The sequence below is a fragment of the Bemisia tabaci genome, chromosome 8, assembly GCF_918797505.1.
Source record: "Bemisia tabaci chromosome 8, PGI_BMITA_v3".
Classification (NCBI taxonomy): domain Eukaryota; kingdom Metazoa; phylum Arthropoda; class Insecta; order Hemiptera; family Aleyrodidae; genus Bemisia; species Bemisia tabaci.
The window spans coordinates 1,123,934-1,144,298 of NC_092800.1; the positions used below are offsets into that span (position 1 = coordinate 1,123,934).

At 39.3% G+C, this 20,365-nt stretch overlaps 1 protein-coding gene across 1 annotated transcript; it reads right to left on the minus strand.

The window, feature by feature from the left end:
- Positions 1 to 1,178: 1,178 nt before the first annotated feature.
- Positions 1,179 to 20,365, minus strand: LOC109030495 (sodium- and chloride-dependent taurine transporter). Its single transcript, XM_019041490.2, has 10 exons — positions 20,143 to 20,365; positions 17,962 to 18,093; positions 15,907 to 16,126; positions 15,318 to 15,466; positions 13,832 to 13,950; positions 12,725 to 12,940; positions 5,825 to 6,088; positions 4,326 to 4,529; positions 3,145 to 3,315; positions 1,179 to 1,416 (listed from the first exon to the last, which is right to left on the minus strand). The coding sequence occupies exons 1-10, from the start codon at positions 20,330 to 20,332 to the stop codon at positions 1,369 to 1,371; spliced, it is 1,713 nt and encodes a 570-aa protein (XP_018897035.2). The 5' UTR covers positions 20,333 to 20,365; the 3' UTR covers positions 1,179 to 1,368.

Genomic DNA, 20,365 nt, shown 5'->3' on the forward strand with positions numbered 1-20,365 from the left:
TCCGCGATTTTAAATATTACGAGCCATAACACAGAGCGGAGCGGCTGCGGCGGCGTGCTACCGGCGCAAAACGCGCACTAACGCCTCCAAACCTAAGGGGATACTTTACGCATTGCGCAATGCTTGAAGTATCCCCTTAGGTTTGTAGGCGCCATTGCGCGTTGGGAGATGGCCCGCCGCCCGCCGCGCCGCAGCGTGCCACGGCGCCTCAAGTAACTATTTCACAACAGTGGTGTTGCACAGTGTCAAACGAAATTGAAGGCGCTCCAACATTTTAAGATTGATAGGCGTCCTTGGAGAAGACGAAGCTTTCCTCGCAAAATGAACCAAGGCACTATGGCACAAACTTCCCTGCCGAAAAAACGCTTGAACATAAACTACTAGAAGAACCAGGTATGCGGACAAAAAATCGTTGTCGAAATGTCCTTCAACCCAGATCACGAGTCGTTTTTTCTTTCTTTCTTTTTTTTGACTAGTGTAATTTATTTCATCAAAATACGGCGCAAAAACGAATTTTCCACCAAGGAAAAAACAGTTCAATCAAATTAATGGTTGATTTTCATTTTGCTGTCTATTTTCTTCAGAAATACGGTCGTTCCCGGCTTTCAGATCTGGGAGTTGCGAATTTCCCTTTAACTTTGTTTAAACCACCCGTATACGGGTATACTTAATCCGCGACCATAGATGAATTTGGCGCTATGGTTGTTTTTCATGATTTTTGGTCCATAATCGTCATCAAAATATGAAAAAACGATGATAATCCAGCAAATTTGAGAGCGGTGGCTCCGGCTGGGAGGGGGCGGGAGGGGGCAGGGGGCACTTTTGGAAAATGCTTCACACGGAACAACAAGTCTTCTTCTGACCCATTGACTACGTTCCTACAGTCTATAATCGATCCTCATTAAAACTCGATGTACTCATACCTGGCCACATTTTGGAACTGATCCGGAATGTATGGCAAGCCCATTGTGGGAGCACCTGAAATGACAACTGTTTTTCGCCATTCCGAAAAGACTATCCGGGAAATCTAGGGTCTCCCCAAAAACGAATTTCCCGAAAAACCGCTGCATAATGAAGAAAAACTTATGAGGTCATTTCTGTATTCAGGAGCCTAAAACCTTAAAAAAACTATGAATTATTTTCGCATGAAATGTCAGATTAGGTTTAAAAAGGCTAGGTTAAACTTAAAGTCAATAATTTATTACATTATTATGTAAGTATTCTTTTGAGAGGTATAAAAACAAACATCTTAAACATTAAAAACAACAGAACTATCAACAAATAATCTTCATGTGAGGAAAATTGAGGATGTTAAGTGACAAACACAATTCTGTGCAGTTTCTCCTCCAATTATTGGAGCCTTTCTGTTTAGTGGCGAGATTTCATATTGACTGGTTGTCGTGCTTTTTTGAATTTCTGAAAATTAAAATCAGGAGTCAATATAAATCACAAAGAATCAGCAGAAAATTTTGAAACAGACTCTTTATGAGAGAAAGGAGTGCGAAGGTCTGAAAGTGTACCATTCTTTTGAAAAATATGCAGGCAGTTGATATTCAGGTATTCGATGGCCAGACTTTTCGTTCATCGTATTCCAATTAAATTCCCAGTGATAGCAGCTTAAAATTGTCTCTGAGTCGACAAAATTGTTTAAGAGTTCCCTCAAACCCCCGCGCATGCCGCCGCAAGCCCCTCTGTGAAGTTAGGAGAATTCCGCCAAACCTCCCTTGATTCGGTGACTTTCTACGGCTGCTACGTCCCCATTCAAAAAACTTTTTCAATGAACTCATCATCATTTCCTCATTTTAGAGTCCGACTGCTCGCAGTTCTTTGTAACATATAGTCCAAGCGCCTGGTAAGTCTACCTGGAATTTTGGGTACACAGCGATTTTTTTGGGTTACTTTATGTTTTTTGGGTCGCTGAATCCGAATCTGAAGTTTCCTACCGCGTATCTGGTGAGCATTTTCCGCCATTTTGAAAAAATGGCCTAAAAAAGCCTTTTTTGCGGTTTTTTTTTATATAGCGGCTACGCATGAGAAAAAGTCCCGGATTTAGTTAATGCTTGGAATAGCTGACAAAATTTGGAAGAAAATGGTATATAAATCTGCTAGGATTGCTCAAAAATTGAGGAACCTCGGATCTCGGAACTTTGGAACGTTTCGGAACTTGGCTGACCGCGGCGAGCCGGATCGCGCGTTGACGGGTGCGCCGCGAAAGCGTGAATGGGCGCGATGTTCACGATGCTGTATCTTCCTCAAATTTTAAGCAAATGTAGCATATGTATACACCATTTTCTTCCAAATTAAGTCAGCTATTCGAAACATTAACTAAATCCGGGACTTTCTCTCATGCGTAGCCGCTATATAAAAAAAAACCGCAAAAAAGGCCTTTTTGGGCCATTTTTTCAAAATGGCGGAAAATGCTCACCAGATAAGCGGTAGGAAACTTCAGATTCGGATTCAGCGACCCAAAAAACATAAAGAAAGCCAAAAGAAGTTCTAGTCCAGTGGCGAGGCGTGAGTGATCGATTATCGATATTTAAAGCTGTAGTAAAGAATCGATTGTTGAGGTGTTTGTTGCGAACACCCTGTCTATCGATATTTTTCCATGGGTTTAAATTGGCAGATCAATCGATATGTCGGAAAGCACGCCACACCACTGTTCTAGTTAGCTTAGATCTTCGCTCCTCTAACGTATAAGGGCGTATCTCGATTTCTTCGCGAGCCCCATGGTCCATATAACTCCATACTTTCCAGCGGCCTGATCATTGAAATTCATAGACAAAGCTATAGACAAAGAAGACATAGGGAGTATGGAGCGATCCTATTGGTTGAAACGGGTGGTTCCTATAGACAAAGGGAGAAAATGATAGACTAACTGTCGGGTCTCTCGTGGGTTGCCGTTAGTTAGTCGATTACCTACCTCCTTTGTCCATTGCAACCACCCGCTTCCACCATTAGGATCTCTCCATATCTCTTTTGTCTCCTTTGTCAATGGCTTTGTCTATCAATTTCAATAATCGGCCCGCTGGGGTCATGTGGAGATAGAGATACGCTCTTATATCAGAGGAGCAACGACATGATCATGATACCACTCCACACTTCACGGTTGGGGGGTGTAAAAACGAATTTAGGTAGCTTGCTCACCTCTTTCAAGGATCCTGGTTGGGAGAATAGGTAATAGAAGAAATAAAGAGGTATCGCTGACATAGGCACCAAAGCCATAAACCATCCGATGACCATTGCCCAAGTTGGATAGATGTATGTGCGATTGTATGTGAGAGGCAACGCCGAGAATACAGAAAACAAGAAGATCCCCTGAAATCATTGAGAGAGTCTATTAGTAGGACGTTCCGGTTGTCCAAAAAATAATCAGGTTAAAATGACCACATTTTGCAGTAAGGAACTACAATTTGTGGCTTATTGTAGAAACGACAGATGTGATCAGTTTCTCTAAGCAGATACGTGCTTTTGCGGATGGGTCCAACGTCTGGGGACACTGCGACACTGGACTGGGGGCTCCGAAGAGATTCGTTTTTGTTCGGTTAAGCAACTAAACTAACTTCCCGGTAAGCGGTGAGTATCGCTGGGATTTGAAGGCACTCCAGGTCGCGCTTTGGTGTATTTTTACCAATGAAATCCTTCCGTGTGAATATAAATTTGTGTATATTTTGACGAGTTAGCACGCATACTGCTTGCAAATTGCCTGCGACACATATGTACGTATCTGACGATTTTTGGTTTGTTTCATTCAAATGTAATGAAAATAATACGCTGTAACCTCGATGATACTTCCACTTATTACTGAAACAAATTTCAAATGAACGGTGAAGAATGAGTTTCTATGAATTGAAATAAAAACGAGCCTATAAACTATTAATCAACGGACTTGGAGTAGATGGTGGACCAAAATTTGAGCGGTATGTTTCAGATGTCCGCGGACTCAGTGTTTCAATTTGGTGTTTGTTCATTTCATAATAATTAGTAAAGCTCTCTTTGAAAGCTCATTTTACAGCCGAAACATTTCAGTTGCCTCTCTTTTGTCCAGTTTCATCATGGTAAACACGAAGAACTAAGGCTTCGTTACCAAAGTCTCTTACTATGGAGCGAAAGAAAATAAATACAGAAACTGATTTCGATGTCTTAGGTGCGAAGCCACGTATCTCTATTTGTAATGGAGATAAATTTTTACTATTATTTCCAATATTTACTCTTCGATTTTATTTTTTCGAAGAATAGTGAGCCAACTTCATAGCTTAATATATGAAAGGGAGTCTGCAACGTCAGAAATAGTGATACGTGGTTTTGCACTTTGGCGATGGATTTACCATTGTAAGAGCAGGCGTGAACACGAGCCAACAAAGCTTGAACCATGGTATAAGCCTGTAGCCGACCATTTCTTTGATATTCGCCAGGAAATTATCAACTCCGTAAAAGTAAGCCATGGCAACCGCCTCGAAAAAGCAAAACCATAACAGCACCATGCCGCTTGCAGAGTAGTAATCAAATACTTGGAACACGTACATTCCTCCCTAAAAATCAAAATTGAGACATACCGTTCATATGGAAACATGGTGATGAAGAAAAAAGAAAATCCAGCACATCTTATTTTAAAATTGAGGGACTTGGAGGACAAGCCTCTTTAAATGCAGTTTTTGCCATTTCAAGAAATGTGTTTGAAGTTTCGAAATTGCATGGATCCTTATGGCGACTAAAAAGTCCAAACTGACTTTTTGACGCTTAAAAATTGGAATTTGAGAGCAAATTTTTCACAGAATGCATCACGACTTCTTTTGCTTAAAATCACTCGTATCTCAATTTTTCAAAAACTGAACTTATTTGCCTTGTCCTTGTCCTATTTTTCTCAAAATACAATCAATTGTCATCTTAGCATGAAATACTTAAGGATCATTTAAAGACACATAAAGGAAAATCGTTCACAATTTCATGAATCCAATCTGCAGGATTTTCCTCTGTGAATTGAAATATAACAAAAAGAGAACAGTAACTCCCTACTAGAGATTTAAAATTTCCTAATTTCATTATTCCGACGTTTTCCACTATGTCGATGAAGCTATCGACAGAAAAATCATCAGGCTGATAGAGCTACCATTTTAAGCACTGGATTAGCGAGAGCGTCAGGAACGGAGGTTTGACGGGTGCAAATTTTAAACTTGGAAAAAAAGTTCACCTTCTCCGAGGTAAGGGAAATCCCGCAGCGGGCTGATTGTTGAAATTGATAGACAAAGAAGACATGAGGAGTATATGAAGCGCTTCTATTGCTCAAAATGGGCGCGGTTTTCATAGACAAAGGGAGGAAATGATGGACGAACTGAAGGTTCTCTCGTAGGTTGCCGTTAGTCAGTCCATTATCTATCACCTTTGTCCATTGCAACCGCCCGCTTCCACCAATCGGAACCCCTCATATCCTTTTCGTCTTTTTTGTCTATCGCTTTGTCTACCATTTTCAATAATCAGCCCGCAGACCCCCTGATGAGATGCCTCTCTGGCTCCCCTCAGCTCCCAGTTCCGTCCATGCAGAGTGCTGCCGTTCTAAGGAAGAACGCCGTATGAACATTCGAGAGTTGCCAAATTTCCTTCGTTAAAATGTTTATTTATGAGAAAAGTTATGAATATTTTTCCTTGAAATTGTCTATAACTTTAGGCGAAATTGCGAGGAAAATTATCTGAAAAATTGGAAGAGAAATATTCGTAAGTCTACCAGGAAATTCGTGTGTTGTGAAAGGAAATTTGGCAACACCTGAGGGTTCATACGACGTTTTTCCTTAGCACGAATGAGTAGCCATTGAGTTGCGGGTTAGTTTACCTTAGTGACCATGGTAAGGCCGATGAGGAAGCTGACAAGACTGACAAGGGCGATGAAGAGCTCTCGCCGCTTGCCCTTGCGGAGGAAGCCAGGGAAGAGGTCCACGACGGCCGTGACGAAGCCCTCGACCCCGACGAACTGCGAGTCGATCCCCATGAGGATGATCATGAAGAAGAAGAAAGCCGACCACACTGGGGCTCCCTGCATTTGGGTCACTGCCTTCGGGTAGGCGATGAACACCAGTCCCGGACCTGACTCAGCCACCTGCAAAATCCACTAGCCTTTGAAACACATTGTAGGGTAGGGATTCGATCGACATGAATCCATCGGGGAAAAAACGTGAACCGACCGACGTGAACCAATCGACAAATGATTAAAAAACCGGTGTCCATTCAATCGACAACCTGTTTTCGGCCCATTAGTTTTTTCCCAGTAAACTTAGTGAGGATTGCTCAAATAAGAACTTTGTTATTTTTTCAATCGTTTTTGTTATCAAAACGACATTGGAAAATTTTCAAATCTGTTTATTATTTTTCCGGCCAAACCTACATAACATCTTTTAACTGTCAGCACCCTACCCTTAAATCGGGCCGAACTATCTCTTGCGAGGTACACGAAACCTTCATGAGGTTGGTGACAGTCGGTTAAAATTTGGTATCTGTTTGCAGATTTTTTATCTCCACGAGACACACGAAAAACGACTCAATCGACATAAATCGATCGACAAAATTCAATCGACGTACGGATTTGTAGATCGATTCACGAGTTTGTCGATCGATTCACAGGCCCACGGTTGTCAATCGAATCGGTGTCGATCAAATTAAGTCAAAGGAACAAGCCGTAAGGTGCCCTTACTTCAACTTCAACTCATCGCAACCATTCTAAGCTCCTTCATCTCGTTGAGTATGCAATTTGATCTCCTGGGAGTTATCATGGTTGCTCCAAGTCCAAGTGAACCTCTACGGCCACCGACCTTTTCGGGCAAGGAGAAAAAATTGGACGTATTTCTGCTAAACGGAGCTATGTGCGTTTAGGCATGAGCCTTGAGACCCATGAGAATGTATGCATAGCAGGGCTCACGTTATAATGCACATAGTTCAGTTTGGCATAAATACGTCCAATTGTCCGTCTTGAAATTCATGAGGAACTCTTGGTTTTATCATCACACGATTACAATACGAACAAATTCAGATGTCATCTATCACACTTTAGAGTCCCTTTATACCCAGAGTTAAGACAACTCGATTATCAGCTGACTGGCAGCCGGCCTTGGCTGGCCATGGAGGCCGAAACGAGTGCACCCAAACGAACGATATTGAGGGATAAGGATCAGGAATCCTGCGATGTCTGTCACACAAAAACAACAACATCAACAAATTGATCAATTAAAAAGAAAATGAGATTGGTTTGTGAATAATTTCTTAATCTATTTTCATTTTGGACCGATGGAAATAACAATTTACTCTTGATAAACCACAATTAGGTAATATTTTCATTATTCTTGTTCACATTCGAGGTACCGCCATCTTGGTGCACTCGTTTCGGCCTCCATGAGCGAGAACCAATCAGAATTGGATTTTTTTTTAGGCCACTTTCAGCCCAACCAAAAGTGAGTTGTCTTAACTCTGGGTATAAAGGGACTCTATCACACTTCACTGGCCAGTGATGTGATTTCGGGTCATCGGGGACTTTTAAGTTTGTTCGCAATTTGACCGTGTACGAGGGTCTTACAAGTATTCCCCCACAATGCATTGCTGCAGTGGAGGTATTCTAGTTCCAAATTCCTTCAAATATGTTGATCAAAATATGCTGTGGTCACATTAACAATATTTCGGTCGATGTCTCAAGGTCACGCGGTGGATTAACCGACATTGACGTCACATTATACACCATTTCCGTCAATTTTTGGTGGCCCACGCAATATTTTGTACAATGACTACATGACCTTGAGATAATGAGGAAAATATTGATGGTGTGACCACGGACCCTGGAATTTAGAATAACGTCACCCAAAAAAACGATGCTGAGGTTGGTCGGTTCAAATGACAAACGTCTGATGACGTTTGAGTCGTCATGGAGCATGGATGGATTTACTAGTTTTTTTTTTCTTTTTCCGAAAACTAGGGATTTTTCCTTGACTAGGTTTGGTACTATGATGGATCTTCCCTTCGAATTTATAGGTTGGCAACGACTGAATTTTTCATGTGGAGAGGTTGGCAGCCCTTTCAAGCCCTACACGGCCTCCAAATAACGATTTTACTTATGAAAGTCTTCGAACCTAGGTGTACTCTGGTTTCACTTCAATGGGTCAAGTAAAGGTTGGCAACAACTACAATTCGGTTTCGAATATTTCGTGGAGAAAAGTTGGCTGCCCTTTCAGGCTCTAAGACCTCCAAGAGCAAACTCAATCGTGATAGGCTCCCAACCTCGGTGCTTTATTTTCACTTCGATGTTTTTTTTTCAACGTATTTGATTGGTTTACGGTGATAGCCAACGTGACGTCACAGCTGAAAATGCTCCCGGGCTTTGTTTGCACCACGCCGTACGTTATAAATATAGGCACCAGGGGGTGGATCGGGCAGTCCCTGGCCAGGACTCGTTGGTAAAGGTGTTATGTGTTGCATGTGTGTTATATGTTTTATATGTGTTATATGTGTTATATGTTATTTATGTGTTATATGTCATTTATGTGTTATATGTTTTTTATGTGTTATATGTTATTTATGTGTTATATGTTATTTATGTGTTATATGTTTTTTATGTGTTATATGTTATTTATGTGTTATATGTTTTTTATGTGTTATATTTGTTATCTATGTGTTATATGTTTCTACTGATGCGTGTTGCGTATGTGTGTTGCGGGTTGCTTGTGTGTGTTGCGTGTTTCTTGTGTGTGTTGCGTGTTGCTCGTGTGTTACATGTTCCTTGCGTGTTACGTGTTGCTTGTGTGCTATATGTTGCTTTTATATGTTACGTGTTGCTCGTGTGTGTTATGTGTTGCTTATCGCATGCTAGTTCTAATTTTTTGTTCTTTTTTATTTTTTGAGGTTTCTTTTCTCTTTGTCTTTTAGCGATTTAACGCACTTCCCGGTGTTGGTTCCTCCTCTTTTTCTACTAACTTTTTTTTTTTTTTTTGCTTTCTAAAAGACAAAGAGCAAAGAAAACCAGTAATTACTTGTAGATTCGCGTTTTAAAGTAGAGTCCCCCAACCCCTCCCGCGTAGTAACATAATTTCAATTATGTTACTTTTTTCTTTTTTTCTTTGTCTTTTGAAGCGTGCCAGTAGGGCTCGCTCTTTTTCTTTTCATTCTTTTTCTTTGTCTCCCCTCCCCTAACAGAGAGTGGGTCTAGGAATTTTAAATATTCTAACGCCTCGTAAATTTATAACAGGGGGCGTACGATACCGTAGCTTTGGTTCGAAGGATGCAGTGGTGTTTCGGCACTTCGTTCAGTCGGCCGGCGGCCATCGCTTTCCTATGACGGCTGAATCCATAACCAGGACCCGGTATGGTGCAAGTTAGAGGGCGGTAAAAGAAACCCTCGGCCCTTCTGGCGAAAAAAAAAAAAAAAAAAAAAAGATGGTCCATTTGTACGGGCGGGAGGATACGTAAAACTCCTTCATCCCTCTCTGTTTTTTCCGTAATTAGTCATGAAGTGGATTGGTAGGCCTACGGGGGAAGCAACCACTATAAAAAAAGAAATAGTGTATTTTCCGAAGAAAATACACTAGCAACGCGCCACTGAACTTACCTCCTGAGAAATTAAGTGTTTATAAAAGTCGGTCTTTCCCTGGTAAAAATAATCTGATGGCTATCGCCAAAACACAGTGATGTCATGAGTTTTGACTAACATAAATTGTGTTTTGGTGATGGCCAACTGATTATCTTAACGAGGGTTTCTCTAAGGTGGTGTGGAAAGAGTTCCATTGATAAGAATCAAGTTTTCTCGTCGGTTTTTCCCAGTTCAAATTGATGAGTTAGCCGTCACCAAAACGAACATTAATTGAAGTCATATGTGTTTTGGTAACGGTTAAATCTTAATTTTGAAAAGGGGTTCTCTAAGGTGGTGTGGAAAGAGTTCTTCTGAGGATAAACCAGCAAATGGCAGGAAGTAATTGTAAGTCGCGAAATAGCTTTCTGAGATATTATGTAACACGTTACTTTCATTGAAGCGAAATAATAATATGGAAAACAGCTTTTTCTAGTTTCACACGCAGAAAATTCACTTGTCCTCAGTGTTTCAAAAAAAAAAAAAAAAAAAAAAAACAAGAAATTAGGAAGCACATTGAATTGAACGTCTTCATATTAAAAGGAACCATATCCATTCTGACATAATCCCTAAGATCCATAAGAATGCATGCTTGGCAAGGCTTATGTCCCAACGGATGTAGTTTCTTTTGAGTCAAATGCGTCCAATTTTGGTTGAAGGAAGATTACTTTCGTTATAGAGCGAAATTGCTCGCTTACAGACAATCAGCAGCGATATACAAATAGAGGGAACGCAATAACAACGATGATATAGCCCGAAATGTGACGAGGACAAAAAGCGCACAAAATGGGTAACCAAGGCTAAAAATTTGAATTTTATTGATCCTTTCTTACTCATTTTCTTTGATTTTTTATCCGTGTGACAGAAGAGGTTAATGTCGTAGGTACTGATCTCCAGACTTACTGGCCAAACGTAAGTCCTGAAAAAACGCGTTTTCACGTCGGTCTCTCTTTCATAAAAAACCGTACTTCGCATCTAATCCGGATCAGGGCGCATGATGGAGACTCAACTCTGCCGTGCTTAATAAAAGGTCTTATCATTATTTGTAATTTTCCGAATTTCAGCTGATAGAGCGAGAATTTTCTAGAAAACTTAAGAATATTTTTCTCTTCTAGGGATTCTCCTTGCTCTTGAACGAAATGTACTTGAAATTTTCAAAGAAATGTATTTATCGTACGTATAAGTTGATCGGATAAAATTGTCTGGAAAGAAATACTTGTCTTGGGGGAATGAGGATACAGAAATCTCATGGCAAAATTCAAATTTATAAACGACCTTCTTTATTAGCGCGGACGCACTGTATGACAGAAATGAATCAGTGAGAACAAAAACACACCAACTCTGTAGCTCGGAAATGTTCAATTTTCATTAAAGACAGCCAATTTCCATAAAGGCATCTATTCCAGCTTGGACCTTTAAAGTGTCTTTAAGTGCTTGTCCTTCGGCATCAAAAAACTTTTTCTTGACCTAACTTCTTCACCTACTATGCAGTTTTGTGTGCGTCTTGATTATTTTCATTTTTCCGAGTTGGTGTGTTTGCGTTCTCACTGATTCAAATTTAGAAATAGAATTCCTGAAGTTTCCACCACTAACGTGTTCCACCACTTCCCGAACCGCCTAGGCTACGAATAAAATTGTATGGTGACCTCCGGAATAACCTCCTCAATTTTGTAGATTAAACCCTCCGACACCTGAGCAGATTCTGGCCTCCGACACAAGATAGGGCGTATTTAAGTTGTATTTATTTATTTACCTTCGTATAAAACATGAATTTGTTATATGTTAACATGCATCATAATCAAAAGCCCAGACCCACAGTGTACTGTCGAAGGAGATCATGCGAGACCATGCCGAATACGAATTTTTCAAATCGACCTCAGTTTTTTAATCATTTGTCGATCTGTTTACGAGGATCGATTCTTGTTGATCGGAACCATACCCTACTTGATGAATTGATATGAATGATTGAACTGCAAGAAGCCCATTAAACCAAGTGCCACAGATTGCAATAAATACATGGTAAAATTATTAATATTGCATCGGAGTGTTGTGTATGTTGCTATCTCCTGATTGAAGGAACACTTTAAATTGAAATTGCAATATAATTGAAATGAGTTACAGTTTTTTATTGCATTGTAAATTTTCTATCTTCTTGACACACAAAACTCACTTTGTGAAGTCATGAAATGTGCAAACGAAGCCTACCTAATCCATCCACAGTCATCTCTGCACCACTTACAGGAATGTATTATCAATATTTTCTTCATCGGATTATTTTTTTTGGAGCAATCGGATTTATTCCTGTTGCCCTGATGAAGCCCTTGATAGGACAAACAGAATACCATCGGAGAAGCGGGAATTTTGGTTGTTTCAATAATAAATTAAACCAGGAAAATATAATCAGGAAATTCTTGTGAATTTATATTTTTTCATTTTTTTTTTTTTTTTTTTTTTTTTTTTTTTTTTTTGCGTGGTGGCGGTTCATATTTTCAAAGTTAAATATTCATCATATACTCATAAAAAATATAGTCAATTCTGATTCGTAACAAAAACCCACGCACACACTGCAAAAAATCATTTTCATAGAGGGTAATATGAATTTAATCATCCCATAATTTCAAGATAAAATGGACGTATTTCTACCAAACAGACCTATGTGGAGTTGAGAAATATGGGGTGTGCTCGTTAGTTCTCTTTGCGTAAGAGTGAATGAGAATAATATAGCGCCAGTGACGTCAGCGGCAATGAGGAAGCGGGAGCGGAACGAGGGCGAACGTCGTTGGGACGCTTTAACTCATGAGCCCTGTTCACAACGCTCTCTTGCCATGCCCGCGGCTCATGACTGCCGCATTCAGTTGGCACATAGGTCTGTTTGATAGAATGTAAAATCCCGCTTTTCCAATTCTACAAAAGGAATCACGCCCACTTTTACATTGCTTCTTATGCAGCTTCAACGAGCACACCCCATATTTCTCACCTCCACATAGGTCTGTTTGGTAGAAATACGTCCAAATGGTCTCAAGAAAACTTAAAAACACCGATTATTATCCACGTGGTTTTGATGAAAGTACCTGGATTTTGGGGTAAGATTTACCGGCCCCTCTTTAACGAAAACAAATGTTAGGACTTAACCTCTGCGATTGGGACTCCATGCTGTTGAGCCATGAATCCGAGGACGCTGAACACAGCAAATCCGGAGTACAAACTCGTTGCGCTGTTAGTTACGGCAATGAACAGGCAGTCTTTTATGAAGTCATTGTGGAATCGATTGTACGAGCCCAACGCAATCATGCAGCCCAGAGCTATAGCGTAGGAGAAGAAAATTTGAGTACCAGCGTCAATCCACACCTGAAACGGAGGAAGAAGAAGACAATTCATTCTCTTCTCAGTTTGTATTAAAATAAATGACAGATTTATCTATGTTGCAGCAATTGCCGTCATATTGCAACCTTTTCGTTCTGAAGAGAAAAACGTGAAAACTTCGAGATGTCGCAGGCAGTTAATCAAATCAGGCATTTTATCATATGCCTCGGTAGATAGTCAAATTTTGAAAATTTACGAAATTTTGTAAATTTATGTCGAAGAGATCACGAGTTTTCAATATTTTGGCAAAAATAACGCAAATCTACGACCACCCTTGTTTCTTCTTCTTCAAATGCTCTTCATGCATGTAAGTGTTAAAATTGTAAAAAAAAATCTGTATTTTATGGCATGCTTCAAATTTAATCATAAATTATTTACGTTCAGGAACTAATACCTTTGTAAAATACCACCCATAAAGCACATTTTTGAGGAAGATTCTTTCTTATATAAGCAATGAATTTTCTTGTATAAAATCAGCAAAAGAATCAGAATTTCAATATAAATAAGAATATTGTATCATTTGCCTTGAAAAGTTCATTCGAGGGTTTTAAACTACGAAGTTTTTTTACCTTTATGATAGTTTCTTTTAGAATACTCCATGCAGAGAAAAAATTCATAGGGGATCTGTTAGTAATGATAAAAGAATACACGAGTTTTCTACAAATCCAGTAGAAGATTCGTCTGTGCATTGTCATGACTAGGGAGAGGCATAAATTCGTATTCCCCATGAAATTTTAGTTAATTTTAATGAGAAACGCTGAAACTGTTTTTTTGAACTGTAGTTTTGATCTACAATGCTGAAAAAATAACATTCATCTCCATATTTAGATTATTAAGACAAATTAATGTGTAAGAATGGTATGAAAATATTGCTACCTGGGCGTGAGTTAGCTTAGAAAAGTCGGGTTTTAAGTAAAATTCGATACCTTCCAGAGCACCGTCTAATGTCACTCCTCTTATAAGTAATGCTGTGAGCATGATATATGGAAAAATAGCTGAAATGTAAAAAAATAAAAATAGGTCTGAATCTACTAAACTTTAATATACCCTGAGTTCGCTTAAAACATTCAGCATGCAATTGGGAATTCGGGATAAATGAATAAGTAGTAAAAAAGTATACTTCCGATACAAGTGATTTTGTTGAGACTAGGTACATTATCAGCTGTATCTTAATGTAGCTGTATCTTAGGTATTTTTTTACGTGAAAACTAAATTCACCAACTGAGACTGAGTGATAACTGGACTACATTTTACAATTGGGAGCCACTATTTCTCGCCCAACTGTAAAAGCACCTATCTACATAGTGAAACTAATCGCACATACGTTGTTTTTGGAATGAGCCGAAAATAGGGATTCCTCATTGCAAAATGTGGTCCAACTATTCGAACATATAGCCGTCTGTTCACAAATTTGAAGGCGACTGTACGTTTTTCCGAAACTGAGCTTCGTACTGTTGACAACCTTAAGCGATTTACGTCAGTAAAACTAGAAGAAAAATCACGTCAGCTTGTGACGTTGCAACACCCCTGACACGGTTTATTTTAATCTAACAAAATCGGTCTTTAGTTGTAAAAACACGTAGGACTTTTTGAAAGGTACGTGAAAATATACTTAAAAAATTGCATGCATGAATACAGTTTGTTTTCAACTCGGAGGATAAGGCGAGAGTATTTATTTTGACCTTTCTTATTCAAGGAACGTGATTTTCTACTTTCATAGATCAATTGTGTCAGGATAAATGAACTAAATAAACTAAACCCACTTTGGGCACTTAATATCCCAACTCTATGTTTAACGTGACTCCTTCAAACAGCTTCCGAAGTCTGAGCGATAACTATTCGAACACCGCCGTTTCGGGGTTGCCTATCCACAAAGTTGAAGGCGATTGTGCGGTCTGTCTAAAGATGAGTTCTTAACTTCTTACTCAGCTTTGGTCTAGTTTGCCCATGGTAGATAGTGGAGAAGTGGTTTAAAATCGTTGCATAATTCCGCTACTACAGCAACAACCCCTTTGCCAGGGCCCAGTCTTTGGAACCCCTGAGTGTGGAATATATGTCTATCGATGAAATTCCTCAGCCCACCGAGGCCCCCGACAGTGGAATTTATGTCTATGGACGAAATGCTATGCCAAATGGACTATTTCTGCCAAACGGAACTATATATATTATGACGTGAGCCCTGTTATGCACATATTTTTACGGGTCTCAGTGCGCTCATGCCATAATGCACATAGTTTGGTTTGGCAGAAGTATACGTCCAAATATGTTATTTTATCATTTAACTAAATTTTATATGCATCGCCTATGCAATATATTTGTATCTGTTTTAGTATTAATTTTAGCAGTTGAAAAGAGAACACACCTGTAAAGTAAACGACTTTGCCGGAGGTCTGAATCCCTTTCCAAACGCAGAAATAAATGGCTATCCATACTACAAATAAGGATAGGGCTAATTCCCATTGTATTCCGCCTACGTCATCAATGCCGGTGCTGAGGCCTAGTACTCTCCTCCTGGAAATGAAGAAAGTAGATCAGTTTCAGAAAATCGGCCCAGGAACAAATTTCTGGAAAAATCTGGAAAATGATGGATAAAAACTGCATAGGAACACTCTTGTAGAATATTGAATTGTTTGAGTCAATTTTGCAATTTTGGAATGAAGTTACGTTTTCATGCCATTTTGGCCAATTCATGATGCATTCTGTAAAATTTAGATCCCCGATGAGCTAGAAATCGTAGAATTGAACATATTTCTACGAAATGGAACTATGCGCATGACGAAGTGAGCCCTGTTACGCACATATCCTTATGGGTCTCAGGGTTCATGTCTTAATGCACATAGTTCCGTTCGGCAGAAATACGTCCAATTGAGGAATTTCAGCTAGGGTGGGCCCGAAAATGGCCCTTATCAATACCTCTCCATTCTAATATTAATACAAGAGGTGAAGCTTACTCCCAGTATTCGGTGACAGCGTCGACTGAGGCGCTAGTCCGAGAAGATTTGTTGTGGACACCGGCGAGGAAGCAATGGCGCGTGTTCCACCAGTTGTCGCACGACGACCACGGGAGCTTGAGAGTGAACGAGTTGTAGAAAAAATGGGCCGCCCACGCCAAGATCACGATGTAGTAGATGTTGAGCAGGAAGCAGATTATTGTCGTCCCGTAGCCGATCCCTGTTCGATTCAAAATCAGCCTGGATCATTCCCAACATTAGAAAACTTTGGTTTCCTCTTCCAAAGGCAACTGAAAACCTCCGATTTCGAAACTCGATGCGTTTCAAACAGTAGTGAGGAGTGAATGATCGATTATTGATATTTCCCCATTTGAAGCCATGGTAAAGAACCGGTTATTAAGGTGTTCGTTGTGAACACCCTGATTATCTATCCTTTTCCATAGGTTTAAATGGCAGATCAATCGATACGTCGCAAAGCGCGCCTCGCTACTGTATTCAAAATGGTGAGGAAGTATGGAGAGGGGGGGGGGGGGGGGAGGTTGCATGCACTTTCAAAAATCGAGGAGTGAAATTCGGTGCCGAAGTCTATCTAGCGCCTAAAATCCGCAAGAGGTATTCACATGAAGTGAAATCAGTTGTTTAAAAAAAAAAAAAAAAAAAAAAAAAAAAAAAAAATTAAATAAAATTGTTTGAAAAAAAAGTAGATTCCGCTCCATAAAGGTGTAAGTCAACCCGTACGGAGAATACTGCCTTTCTGAGGAAAAACTCTGTATGAGTCTTCAGCCGCTGCAAAGTTTCCTTTGAAATATGAGTTTTCATGAAATTCTGTGAATATTTTTCTTCGAATTTTTGGAGAATTTTATTTGCGAACGGATTTAAAGTATAAGAAAATTTCAAAAGAAAATATTAATCATTCTCCTCAAAAATAAATATTTTATCGATGGAAATTTGGCATCTCTCGAATTTTCTTACAGTATTTTCCTTAGCTATAGGCAGAATAAATTCCGATCACTCGCGGATTTTAAGTTAGACTCATAAACACCGGCACAAAATTTCACCCCAAAATTTTTGACAGTATACGCGGGGCGATTAGTCATAGAGACCATATTTCATTCTTGTTTTTCCTCCTCAATGTTATGTATTTTTTTAAAAAAAGCATTGTTTTAAAAATATTTTGTATTATTTCCGAAATTGAGATGTTCAATTGGCGGGAGTTTGCTCAATTTCTCCCTAATGGGTAGACATTTGAATAGTAATCAGAGCTATAGCATGAAAATTGTCAAGTTTTTGTTTTTAGAAATTTAATGCGATTGAAGATTTATAAACACCAAAAGGCACACACTTCCAAAATACATTAATAATAAATTGCTCTCCTTTTCTCTTTATATTGCAACCGATGTATGCGCGAAAGAACAAGGCGTCTGGATACAACTATTCGTGCTCCATGGATGCGCGTGTTGCATGAAAAGAAATTGAAGGCGCCCTGGTTTTTCTTGCTCGCATCGAAGTGCACACATTGCGCTGCTGCGGGCCGCGCCGGTGCTCAATTTCTGCAGCAGTAGCGAAAATACCAAGTCGTGGATCTCATATACACGGTAAAATTTTCGGTTTGAAAATCTCCGCTCGTTCTTCATTTTTTCATGGAGATACTGCTCGACATTTTTGCGCACGATTCTGATAATTCTTATAAAATCGAATCCAATCAAGGAAAGTCTCTAATCAAGCGATCGTATGGACTATTTTAAATGAAGAGAACTATATCCATTCTATCAAGAGCCTTGAGATCCATAAGTTTGCGTGCATGGCAGGCCTCATGTCACAGCGGATACAGTTCCTTTTGATTTAAATGAGTCTATACAGCTGATAAAGAATCGATCATACACACAAAATATTACTTGTGGTTAGTGTTACCCAAGTGTGGGATGAAATTCAGTTGTGGCATGTGTTCGGTGATTTTCATGTTTGTGATTGTTATTAAGAGTGCTTTGAAGAAACTTTTTTTTATATCCTTAGAGTAGAGAGAGACTTTTTTTTTAAAGCTTTTGAAAGACTCACCTCTGAAGAGAGGGCAAATATTCCAGGCTGTAATTCCGCCCTCACTCATAAACTGGCCCAATCCAATCTCAAGGAAGAAGATTGGGATGCCACCGGTAATCATACAAATGAAGTACGGGATTAGAAAAGCACCTAAAAAAATAGAAATAAAATGAAGTGTTTAAACTGTCGTTTTTCTTTAAAAAAAACAAGGGGTGAATTACGAATTTTAACCACACAAATTTTACTACCCGTGTTCCATTAATTCTTAAATAGACTTATATCCTTGTTGGAAAAACAGCAATTTTTCAGCTCGACTGGCCTCAATGAAATGTTGGCACGCTTTATTAAAGAATGACGAAACGAAAATTATGAGAGTTCACTGACACGTATACCTATGTTATGATGCTATTCACACTTTACATTTAAGCCATTTTTTGGAGCCATCACGCACTTTCAAGGGAAAACCACACAAAAAAAAAAAAAAAAAAAAAAAAAAAAAAAAAATTAATCACAAGTTAGAGCTTACTCAACTTTGGTAAATAACATGTTCTATTAATATCGATGAATATTACTATCAACAATAATTTTCTCTGGATTCCTCTCAATTCGAAGGCAAGAATGGTAAATTTTAGGGTCATTCATTCTGCTCAAATGAGAAAAACAGCTAAATAACTCTTTTCATTGCCTTAAAGGTAATTTCCACCCTTCAATTTTCAACTGTTTAGTATGGTCTAAGACAACCAAAATAGACCAGTCGACAAGGTATGGATTAAAGCATTCTGATACGTGTTTCTCAGTCAAAATTTCATGTAGACTACAGTTCGCGCACCGAAAATTACTGAAATTAGCTCTTAACTAAAATATTAACGTCCAAACTTTCCGCCCATAGAAAAAACAATAATCAAATTGAGTTAATCGCACACTAAGCATTACCTTGACAGTCTCTGCAACATGAAAATATGGCACAAACTCGGCATTTCGGCTTAGCTGTTGCACGTTGTGTACATTTTGAAATGCACACGGTGGGAAGGAACGCTGCCTATTCAGAAGGCTGCCAGAACCGTTGTAGTGAGCGATTTGATTCACGTAGAGAACTGTTTTTCTTGTGACCGAGCAGCGAGCAATTTAAAATCCCCATGACCAATGTAAAATTAAGACATTAATACCGTTGGTTTCAGTAATTTTTGTTGCGCGAATCGTGTTTCACGTTAAATTTTGGTCAAGGAACATATGACGATGGCTAAAGTGTGAAACTACGTATCTCCGTTTCTAACGTCGCAAACTTCCTGTCATACTTCATTTTATTTTTCCTCGGAAAACTAGTGAATAAATTTCTTGAAAACTTCCTAGGTTTTTGTACTCATGTTGGCAGAATAACGATGGTGAACCTGCAAAAATGCGTATCTCGATTTGCGACGTTGCAGATTTCACGTCATACTTTATATTCTAAATGGAAAACTATTTTGCGTCATTTTTTTATACTTGAGTGATTTTTCTCTCTTTATGCAGAATATTCTATGAAAACTTCAAATTATGATGTTGGTTCGGTCACTTTTTAAAAAATAAAATAGGAGCGGGGATTGCGAAGCGCCGCAACCGAGAAACGCATTTTTGCAGTTTCACTGTCGATATTCTGTTTAAATTTCAAGCTATAAAGGTGGCGTGCTTTGCGGTATATCGATTGATCTACTAGTTAAATCTAAGGAAAAGGATCGATAAATAGGATTTTCGCAACGAACACCTTTTTTTTACCATCTATATTAAAAACTAGGATTAGATACCCTATTATCGGATTAATAATTATAATTAAAATAGTAAAAGGAAATCTTCAAACTTAAAAAAATTTAGGGGTAGTTTAACCTAACCAGAGGAATCTGCTTTGTAATCCACAATCCACTGTCTATTCAATTTTATTTAGATATGTTTATATATATTTTAAAATCGGGGAGCAGTGGAGGTTAGGAGTCGTAGAGCGCGAGGGAGTGCTGTAAAGCGACTTATATGTATGTTAAATCGGGAAACATCGACAATCGATTATTCACGCCCCGCCACTGATAAAATTGGCGTGTTTCTCCGAAAGAAAATAAGACTGGAGTGCTTTTAAACATAGCAATGAAGATACGTGGTTCTGTCTTTTGGCTATCGATGTATGAGAATGCCTTTGACTCGTACCTCGTCTTCTGATCCATCACCACTCACCTCCTCCATTTTTATAACAGAGGTACGGAAACCTCCAAATATTGCCTAATCCAACTGCGAATCCGATGCCAGACAAGACGAACTCGATCTGTTTGGACCACTGTTCCCGCTCGCGGTGGGTGGAGGACTGGGTTTTGGGTTCGGGGTCCGCGGTTCGAGGCCCGACCGGAGCGGCGGCCTCCTCGTCCATCTTCCTCGCACATACTGACCCGGAGTCCGGAGC